Source organism: Oncorhynchus keta, unplaced genomic scaffold (genome assembly GCF_023373465.1).
Source record: "Oncorhynchus keta strain PuntledgeMale-10-30-2019 unplaced genomic scaffold, Oket_V2 Un_scaffold_1109_pilon_pilon, whole genome shotgun sequence".
Taxonomy (NCBI): domain Eukaryota; kingdom Metazoa; phylum Chordata; class Actinopteri; order Salmoniformes; family Salmonidae; genus Oncorhynchus; species Oncorhynchus keta.
This window is the reverse complement of record NW_026290758.1, coordinates 186,316-197,500: the sequence shown is the minus strand read 5'-3', so window position 1 is coordinate 197,500 and position 11,185 is coordinate 186,316. Positions and strand designations below refer to the sequence as shown.

The window sequence follows — 11,185 nt, the reverse complement described above, 5'->3', positions numbered from 1 at the left end:
TCTCTCTCCTCCCTCTCTCTCTCCCTCTCTCTCTCCCCCTCTCTCTCTCCCCTCTCTCTCAATACAATTCAAAGCGCTTTATTGGCATGGGAAACATATGTTACATTGCCAAAGCAAGTGAAATAGATAATAAATAAAAGTGAAATAAACAATATAAAATGAACAATAAACATCTCCCCCTCTCTCCCACCACCAAGTACCCTCTCCCTGCCGTCTCACTGCACACTAACCCTGATTACATCAAATGAGAGTGGAGCCTCACAGCCTACATCATGTTTACATCAAATAGAGCCTGGGGCAGGACAACAGCTCCGGTCGGTTCACACAGTGCAAACTGCAGAGCAGAGAGTTGCTCCTCTCCCTCTTTATTACCCATACACGCCTATTGAAAGAGTCAACAAAGCCATGCCACAACAACACAGAGGAATAAAGACTACACACTGTGGAGCAGAGGGGACTGGTGTAGAAAAGTGACAACACAGAGGAATAGAGACTACACACTGTGGAGCAGAGGGGACTGGTGTAGAAAAGTGACAACACAGAGGAATAAAGACTACACACTGTGGAGCAGAGGGGACTGGTGTAGAAAAGTGACAACACAGAGGAATAGAGACTACACACAGTGGAGCAGAGGGGACTGGTGTAGAAAAGTGACAACACAGAGGAATAGAGACTACACACAGTGGAGCAGAGGGGACTGGTGTAGAAAAGTGACAACACAGAGGAATAGAGACTACACACAGTGGAGCAGAGGGGACTGGTGTAGAAAAGTGACAACACAGAGGAATAAAGACTACACACAGTGGAGCAGAGGGGGACTGGTATAGAAAAGTGACAACACAGAGGAATAGAGACTACACACAGTGGAGCAGAGGGGACTGGTGTAGAAAAGTGACAACACAGAGGAATAAAGACTACACACAGTGGAGCAGAGGGGGACTGGTGTAGAAAAGTGACAACACAGAGGAATAGAGACTACACACAGTGGAGCAGAGGGGACTGGTGTAGAAAAGTGACAACACAGAGGAATAGAGACTACACACAGTGGAGCAGAGGGGACTGGTGTAGAAAAGTGACAACACAGAGGAATAAAGACTACACACAGTGGAGCAGAGGGGGACTGGTATAGAAAAGTGACAACACAGAGGAATAGAGACTACACACAGTGGAGCAGAGGGGACTGGTGTAGAAAAGTGACAACACAGAGGAATAAAGACTACACACAGTGGAGCAGAGGGGGACTGGTGTAGAAAAGTGACAACACAGAGGAATAAAGACTACACACAGTGGAGCAGAGGGGACTGGTGTAGAAAAGTGACAACACAGAGGAATAGAGACTACACACAGTGGAGCAGAGGGGACTGGTGTAGAAAAGTGACAACACAGAGGAATAGAGACTACACACAGTGGAGCAGAGGGGACTGGTATAGAAAAGTGACAACACAGAGGAATAGAGACTACACACAGTGGAGCAGAGGGGACTGGTGTAGAAAAGTGACAACACAGAGGAATAAAGACTACACACAGTGGAGCAGAGGGGGACTGGTGTAGAAAAGTGACAACACAGAGGAATAAAGACTACACACAGTGGAGCAGAGGGGACTGGTGTAGAAAAGTGACAACACAGAGGAATAGAGACTACACACAGTGGAGCAGAGGGGACTGGTGTAGAAAAGTGACAACACAGAGGAATAGAGACTACACACAGTGGAGCAGAGGGGACTGGTGTAGAAAAGTGACAACACAGAGGAATAAAGACTACACACAGTGGAGCAGAGGGGGACTGGTGTAGAAAAGTGACAACGCAACAAGCCACATGCTTTATATGTGACAAAAGCTGCTGGTTATGCTGTAGAGAAATAGAACCACAGTCGCCGGTAGTCAGAGAGGGGGTTGGTGATATATCAAAATCATTCTGTGTGGCCAGAGAGGGAAACGTAATGCGCTCTTGGACAGCCTCAGCCCATCTTGTCTTTCAAATCCCATTTTCAGACACCATGGACTCATTTAGAGTTATTAAAAAGACTGAACATTAAAGACTAAATGCAAGGGCTGCAATATAAAACATTTTATATTTAGTGTTTTTGTTTACAGAAGCCTTTTACCTAATACACAATACTGTAAGTGTAAACTGTAAACAGTTCCTTGGTGTCCACATCACCAACTAACTGTCATGGTCCAAACACACGCACGACAACACCTTTTGCCCCTCAGGAGACTGAAAAAAATTGGCATGGGTCCCCAGATCCTCAAAAAGTTCTACAGCTGCACCATCGAGAGCATCCTGACCGATTGCATCACCGCCTGGCATGGCAACTGCTCGGCATCTGACCATAAGGCGTTACAGAGGGTAGTGCGTACGGCCCAGGACATCACAGGGGCCAAGCATTCCTGCCATGCAGGACCTCTATACTAGGTGTGTTAGAGGAAGACCCAAAAAATGGTCAAAGACACCAGTCACACAAGTTATAGACCGTTCTCTCTGCTACTGCACGGCAAGCAGTGCCGGAGCACCAAGTCTCGGACCAAAAGGCTCCGTAACAGCTTCTACCCCCAAGCCAAGACTGCTGAACAATTAATCAAGTGGCCACCCAGATTATTTGCATTGACCCCTCCCTTTGTTTTTACACAGCTGCTATTTGCTGTTTATTATCTATGTATCGTCACTTTACCCAAGTTACCTCTAACCTGTACCCCCGCACACTGACTCAGTACCAGTACTCCCTGTATATAGCTGCGTTATTGTTATTTTATTGAGTTACTTAATATTTTTTACTTTAATGTATTTGGTAAATATTTTCTTAACTCTTCATGAAGTGCATTGTTAGTTAAGGGCTTGTAACTAAGCATTTCACGCTCAATTCTACACGTGTTTGTGTGTGTCTGTATCCATGGCCCAACTGTGTAACACTGTGGATCTCCTTTTCTTTGTGTCGAAGCAGCAAGCGCACAATTAGGTTGGTTAAATACGCACATGGATTGCTAAGCCAGAGGCTTTGGACTTACCCATCCCCTAGCAACAGGTGTGCCTGACAATTATGGTCTGCCTGCCCAGCAGTTTGGCTAGCCTCGGAGAAGAAGCCCTAGCTTAGCCTAGCGTAACCCAGGCTATGTTTACATTAGAACAGCTTAGCGTAGCATAGCCTAGCGTGGTATCCACTGGAATAAGCAGCATTCCACACAGAACACAGTGGTATGAATCACCTCTGTCCAAACAGTGCCATGTAAACAGTGTCACATTGTTTTGCTTTTGTTTGTCTGGCTACTGTAGGTTTTAGTTAGAAGATGACTGTTATGACATGCAGACCTGTGGCTTTCTTTCTGTTGCACTCTATGGTTTATTTTGGGGGGGAGACACGGACTGAGGAGACTACATTTATGACTTTCCCTTATACTACTCATTAACCTATAGTAGGATATGTATGTGCATGTACGCCCAAGGGAACAGTTCGGGGGCCGTTTGATCACAGTGTGGATAAGATCAGTTAGTCTTGCATGTTCCTCTCATGTAAATGACGCTGCCCTGCCTGATAACCTGGTGACCCTGCCTGGGGTTAGGTGGGAAGGAGACCCTGCTCCTCCGCTCTCTCCACTGGCTTCCAGCGACCTTTCAAATCTACTAAACAATACAGGGGATGGAATAAAAACCACTCATTTAAGATGAGGCAGCCCACCAAGCAAACAAATGCCTGTTGCTCAAACTAGGTGAGCAGCATTAAATGACTTAAATGTAAATGTAAATGTAAGTACACGTCCTATAGAGAGGCATGCTTTAAAGCAGCCTTTTGTTTCCTTTGGTTTGCAACAGGTCAACATACGGCAGTAAAAGCATGAATCTTAACAGTAGCAGAAAACAGAGACAAGTCCACCCTTCCCTTTCAGGTGGTGGGAGACAGCTACCCGCCTCAGGCACACAACCTCTACCATTATAACTGCATCTGTGGCCCACTGTGATAAGAGAAAACAGCAGACAAAGACTGGCTGACTTCTGCCATATAAACAGGGCTCGGTCACAGAGTCAAGACAAATAGATAGATGATAGGGAGACAAGCCAGGAAGTGCTTCAGGAACAGGACTGGTAAAATTAGCATAAAGCAGATACTGTAGCATGAATAATGTAGGCTGATTGGCTGAGGGGGAGACACGTACGCACACACCTACATGCCCATGTCCGCATGCCCACCGTCTGTCCTGCTCCTTCTGCAGTGGTAGTGGTAAAAGAATAGGTTGGGTTAACTCTGATCGCCGGTCGCAGTGAGAAAAGTCACACTTCCTGTACTTTCAATGCATTTTTCCGCAAAAGGTGAGTAAACTGTTTTTACCGTCCACTACACCACTGCTCCTCCCCTGCGCTACATCTACCTACAGTAGCTCTGATACCCGACCCGAGGCTGAAGGGCCCCAACATTATACTTCAGGTTAAGGCCTGCTTTTTCATCAACCAGGGTACGGGCCGGGCTCCCTCCTGCTCTGCTGTGCAGTGTCTCTGTACAGTCATATCTTACCATCATAACATGGTGTCAGAACCTCTTATAAAATATAAAACCAGAACATTGTCCAAGTCAACAGGATAGATTAATTCACTGAAAATTATAATATTCCGTAAGTTTTGGTAGGAGTTCAGAGTGACCAAAAGTTGCTAGCTAACAGCTCTACCACGTCTCATGAGCAGCCCAAGCTGGGCCTGAACGTCATGGACATGGGTAGGGTAGAGCATGAATGTCGTGGGCATGGGTAGGGTAGAGCCTGCATGTCGTGGGCATGGGTAGAGCCTGAATGTCGTGGGCATGGGTAGGGTAGGGCCTGAACGTCGTGGGCATGGGTAGGGTAGAGCATGAATGTCGTGGGCATGGGTAGGGTAGAGCCTGCATGTCGTGGGCATGGGTAGAGCCTGAATGTCGTGGGCATGGGTAGGGTAGAGCATGAATGTCGTGGGCATGGGTAGGGTAGAGCCTGAATGTCGTGGGCATGGATAGGGTAGAGCCTGAATGTCATGGGCATGGGTAGGGTAGAGCCTGAATGTCGTGGGCATGGATAGGGTAGAGCCTGAATGTCATGGGCATGGGTAGGGTAGAGCCTGAATGTCGTGGGCATGGATAGGGTAGAGCCTGAATGTCATGGGCATGGGTAGGGTAGAGCCTGAATGTCGTGGGCATGGGTAGGGTAGAGCCTGAATGTCGTGGGCATGGGTAGGGTAGAGCCTGAATGTCGTGAGCATGGGTAGGGTAGAGCCTGAATGTCGTGGGCATGGGTAGGGTAGAGCCTGAATGTCATGGGCATGGGTAGGGTAGAGCCTGAATGTCATGGGCATGGGTAGGGTAGAGCCTGAATGTCATGGGCATGGGTAGGGTAGAGCCTGAATGTCATGGGCATGGGTAGGGTAGAGCCTGAATGTCATGGGCATGGGTGGGTAGGGTAGAGCCTAGATGTCCTGAATGTCATGGGCATGGGTAGGGTAGAGCCTGAATGTCATGGGCATGGGTAGGGTAGAGCCTGAATGTCATGGGCATGGGTAGGGTAGAGCCTGAATGTCATGGGCATGGGTAGGGTAGAGCCTGAATGTCATGGGCATGGGTAGGGTAGAGCCTGAATGTCATGGGCATGGGTAGGGTAGAGCCTGAACGTCGTGGGCATGGGTAGGGTAGAGCCTGAATGTCATGGGCATGGGTAGGGTAGAGCCTGAATGTCGTGGGCATGGGTAGGGTAGAGCCTGAATGTCATGGGCATGGGTAGGGTAGAGCCTGAATGTCGTGGGCATGGGTAGGGTAGAGCCTGAATGTCATGGGCATGGGTAGGGTAGGGCCTGAACGCCGTGGGCATGGGTAGGGTAGAGCCGAATGGGCATGGGTAGGGTAGAGCCTGAACGGGTAGAGCCTGAACGTGGGCATGGGTAGGGTAGAGCCTGAACGCTGTGGGCATGGGTAGGGTAGAGCCTGAACGCCGTGGGCATGGGTAGGGTAGAGCCTGAACGCCGTGGGCATGGGTAGGGTAGAGCCTGAACGTCGTGGGCATGGGTAGGGTAGAGCCTGAACGTCGTGGGCATGGGTAGGGTAGAGCCTGAATGTCGTGGGCATGGGTAGGGTAGAGCCTGAACGTCGTGGGTATGGGTAGGGTAGAGCCTGCACGTCGTGGACATGGGTAGGGTAGAGCCTGAACGTCGTGGGCATGGGTAGGGTAGAGCCTGAACGTCGTGGGCATGGGTAGGGTAGAGCCTGAACGTCGTGGGCATGGGTAGGGTAGAGCCTGAACGTCGTGGGCATGGGTAGGGTAGAGCCTGAACGTCGTGGGTATGGGTAGGGTAGAGCCTGAACGTCGTGGGCATGGGTAGGGTAGAGCCCTGCACAGGCAGGAAAATGAAGCCCGAGCCCTACCCGTGCCCACGACTTTCAGGCTCTACCCTACCCATGGGTAGGGCTCAGGCTTCATTTTCCTGCCTGTGCAGGGCTCTACCATGGACCCCTTCCCAGTGGCATGCTCTTGTTTTTCTGTTGACATAGCAGTTCCTTGATCTGGGGGGTATGTGTGTGTGTAGGTGTGAGATAGTGTGTGTGTGTGTCTTGATATAGACAATAAACACAACAGTCACAAAAGGAAGCTGCCCACACCACGGCCAGATGGCAGTCATGGCGTCAGTTGATGACATCACGAGTCCCAACACCTGAGTCAGTGGACCCCACAGGAAGACTGGTGCCATCAGAGCAGAAGGATGCAGTGACACACTGGAGACACTGAGGGACCAATGTCCTCCTACGGCTAGGGACTATAGGCTTAGTTACAGACCTACACCTGGAGGGAAAAGGCTGTTAGTCAGTCTGTTGTTAGCCTAGTGACTGACCCTTATTCACCAGGGCTACTGCATATTCACTCAGAGTATGACTGCTGAGATAGGATCAGTTTTGTCTTTTACATAAAGAATTCAGGATGATTTTCTGGACCAGTGGGGACCTGGTCCAAGATCAGCACTTCTTACCTGAGACTTTTTGTAAATACTCAAGCAGCACATTGTGTCTTGGGCCTGTATCAATCAGTAAGGCAAGTGTTTAGGTTGTAATGAAAACAAATATGACAGGACAGCCTCTTGGTCCCACAGTGTTAAAGGGAGAAACAGAATGTCAACAGAGAAACAATGAGGAAGTTCTGTTTAGTAAACAAGGACAACACCATTAGACCTGCCTGACCAGAGATGATATCATCCATCATCACATGTTTCTAGTATTACACTGGTCTGGTGACCCATAACAAACAAAACAAAACACACACACACACACACACACACACGCACACGCACACGCACACGCACACGCACACACACACACACACACACACACACACACACACACACACACACACACACACACACACACACACACACACAACAAAGACAAGGTGAGGAGCAATACAACACTACAAAAAAAAGGAATTTAATAATCTTATAGCCAAATAGCTTCCTTCTGGACTAGGAATGAGGGCAAACACAGCCAATGCTCGTACGGGTTCAAGATTCTGATAGGTAAATTATGCATCGTCACACATGGTGGGGTAGAATGAAAGGTTCAGTTGAAATGGTTCAGCATTAGCTCTGACTGATGGAGGAACAGGACCCAGTCTGTATAACTCGCCCTGAGATGAGAGTTGGCATAGTTTTTAGGAACAAATGGTCAACAACATTTGCATCAAAATAACCAATGATGACAACCCCAGTGAAAAATGAAAGAAATGAGCGGTTCTGGACACCAAACTGTGGTCTTCCTCTCGTCCACATTCTTAAAGGTCACTTCAATTAGAAGAGTATTACATTGGGGTTGTTTTGGGTATCAGTGTATAGTTCCATTAAAACCCCAACTAAAAGATGATCCTGAGGGAGTGGACTGGAAAGACAAGCCACCTCCTGGCTCTTATAAGCAGGGTTATTGTTGGGTTATGCAAACACACAGTCCTAGCCGGGGCATTGTTGGGTTACACACCACTGGTCATGGCCCATGATGCCATCCGCCCCGCTTCAGTCACCACACAAAGGATCCCTGTCCCCTGAGCATAAAATATTCACCCGCTGCCTGGCTCTGCTCTGGTTGTCAGCTGGATAACAGAACGGGAGCCCTGGGTCAGGAATGTGGCGCTACATAGGTTCTGTAACAGACCTCAGATCAAATAGTATTCAAACCCTTTCAAAATACTTGGGAGCCTTTTCTTCAGCCTGCCTGGAGTGGAGTTGTAGTTGGACAGAGTTTGGACCTTGTCCTTTGTAGCTCAGTTGGTAGAGCATGGCACTTGTAATGTCAGGGTAGTGGGTTCAAATCACGGGACCATGTATGCATGCATGACTAAGTCACTTTGGATAAAACCGTCTGCTAAATGGCATTTATTATTATTGGATTCACTGATCTAGTCAAGCTCAATCAAGCACAAGTTAATAATATAAATATTTCAAATACTATTTGAACCCAGGTCTGGTACAGTAGTAAGGCGGAGGCTCACTCTGCCGCAGTCTCTGGGGTATCGCATGACAGACAAACTAATTGGGCTTCGGGTGCGATGATGTACCCTGCCCTGCTTGGCGTGCCTGCTGCAGCAGCTCACCCTTTCTACCTGTACAGAGGGAGGGGTGGGGCGGTTATTGTTTGGTAATACTTACACATAATACTTTAATTCACTAGCACTGGCTGCCGAAACCTAGACGGCTGTATAAATTGACAGTTGAGGTACTGCATGTTGTGACAGTCCTGATTCTACAAGGCACGGCCTATCAATCAAAATGAAACATTTGTTTTGGTAAATGTAACCTTTATTTAACTAGGCTAGTCAGTTAAGAACAAATTCTGATGTACAATGACGGTCTACCCCGGCCAAACCCAGGCGACGCTGGGCCAACTATGGGACTCCCAATCACAGCCGTATGTGATGCAGCCTGGATTCGAACCAGTGACGGCTCTTGCATTGAGATGCAGTGTCTTAGACCACTGCACCACTCGGGAGCCCTTTTCCAGAATGTCACTGTCAGTATAGATGCAGGTCACCTCCAGAACTGAACTGAGCTGCACTGCCTCTTGTAGTTATCATCAGAGAGTTTCTTTAGTTCTACTTCCTGAATCCAGGTTGCTACACCGACATCATGGTTACATGACTAAGGTGATAGTTTTCCTGGTGGTATAGGTTAGATTCAGAAAGGTTTACCTTATGCAATCAAAGGTGTTATCGCGTATCCTAAAATTATGTGGGTAAAACAAAGCGCAAATTAAAAGTACGAATCTCGGAGCATCGTAGCACCATTTGGTGCAACACTCGACTTACCCAGTTGCGGCCCACTTTTTGGAAACAAACCACTCGATTTTGTTCTTACGTTATATTGGCATCGAAAATGTCACCCTCCCTAGGAGAGGGGGTGACCTCGACAATTTATTGTTAAAACAAGAGGCTGTCTGGATCTTAATTGAAAGACCCTTGCTCCCTTCGGTCTCAACATAGACTTTGATCTGAAGCCATTCTTGTGATTATTGTGATTTTGCTGTTCATTGTAAATGTTTGTAGGCTTATGTAGCCAAATTGTATCTATGATCGTATGCTATCCATTTGTGTTTTTTGTATGCTATTTTAATATATCAGAATTAACCAATGATATCAGGCCACGATTAGACACCTGTGTGTGCCCTTTGACACTATATAAACTAGTAACCCACAGTGTTTGTCATTATACCCTGATGAAGACAGCTTGTCTGTCTAAACATTGGATATTAGGTTATTACATTATTGCATCTGAGCTCCTAGACTATGCGGCTCTACTTTCATTTTTCATGTGTTCTACTCCACTAGCCAGCACCTCGCCTAAATAGGTGTGCGTTTCTTTCGCCTCTAGGCTTACCTTATGTAACACACTGCAGGGCAGTCAGGCATCATGCGAACAGACGGGCACAACAAACTGGCCATGACCTACTGTATACTATGACCTAAAGAGCCATTTGACCGGTGTTTTGCCAGTTATTAGGTAAGGTTGGTTACACCAGCTGGTAATAACTGAATGTTTTGGTTATTGTGATTTCTATGGGTTATTCACTGACCATGTACTAGGCCAGTGAATTAGTGAGGAAGGTCCACCCGCTTTAACAATGTTGATGCCAGGGGCCTTTGAGCCCTGTCTGGAAAACAATCTAGGGGAAAGAGTACAATAAGTTATATGGTCTTACCTTGACAACAGGATGACCGCCTGATGCAGCTTTGATCGCCCCTCTGCTTCCCTCCGTCTCGTAGTGTGCTCGGTGGTGGGCCTTGGGGTGCACCTCAACCTTCAGCTCGTACTGGCCAAACAGGTGGGGCAGGGGCCAGTCCAGGGGGGGTAGGGAAGAGGTCCTGGGGACAGACCGATACATAGACAATCAGGGTACTGATGGTTTGGATAACAACAAGATACAGATCACCTTGGCATTACCTAGGTGACCTATGCATAACAAATAGATATAGCCTATATCCCCTAGCATTTCTTGTCTTTTGGGAAGACATTACCTGTGAGCCGCTGTGACTACATAATCATCCTATGGATAACAAAAAGGCTCTATAATCAGAGATTTCGGTCTAACATATTAGCTAGCAGGGGCAGGTTAGAGCTAGTTAAGCCAGCTGGATTCATTCAAACCTGCCTTGGCAGCACAGTACAGTAGTTCTGTTTACAAACTACTGCCAGGCCAGCACACCCACATGTCCTACTCTGAGAACTAAGAGCATTTACTTGTAAGATGAGTCAATTTTAGTATAGTGTCACGTTCTGACCTTTATTTCCTTTGTTTTGTCATTATTTAGTATGGTCAGGGCGTGAGTTGGGGTGGGCAGTCTATGTTTGTTTTTCTATGATTTGGGTATTTCTATGTTTCAGCCTAGTATGGTTCTCAATCAGAGTCAGGTGTCATTAGTTGTCTCTGATTGAGAATCATTCTTAGGTAGCCTGGGTTTCACTGTGTGTTTGTGGGTGATTGTTCCTGTCTCTGTGTTTGCACCAGATAGGACTGTTTTGGGTTTTCACGTTTCTTGTTTTGTTTTGTTGTGTTTATCTTTGAATTAAACATGAATCAAAATAACCACGCTGCGCTTTGGTCCGCCTCTCCGTCAATGGAAGAAAACCGTTACAGAATCACCCACCACAACAGGACCAAGCGGCGTGGTAATGGGCAACAGCAACAGCGGCGCAAAGAGGAAAGGA

At 47.4% G+C, this 11,185-nt stretch overlaps 1 protein-coding gene across 3 annotated transcripts in view; it reads right to left on the bottom strand.

Annotated features, from left to right (window-relative positions):
- LOC118372868 (nuclear factor of activated T-cells, cytoplasmic 3-like) overlaps positions 1-11,185 on the bottom strand; it is a 91,979-nt gene that overhangs the window by 48,390 nt on the left and 32,404 nt on the right. For all 3 annotated transcript variants that reach the window (XM_052513434.1, XM_052513435.1, XM_052513436.1), the window contains exon 3: positions 10,179-10,341. In XM_052513434.1, the coding sequence (XP_052369394.1) occupies positions 10,179-10,341 (163 nt within the window). The remainder of the gene's footprint in view (positions 1-10,178; positions 10,342-11,185) is intronic.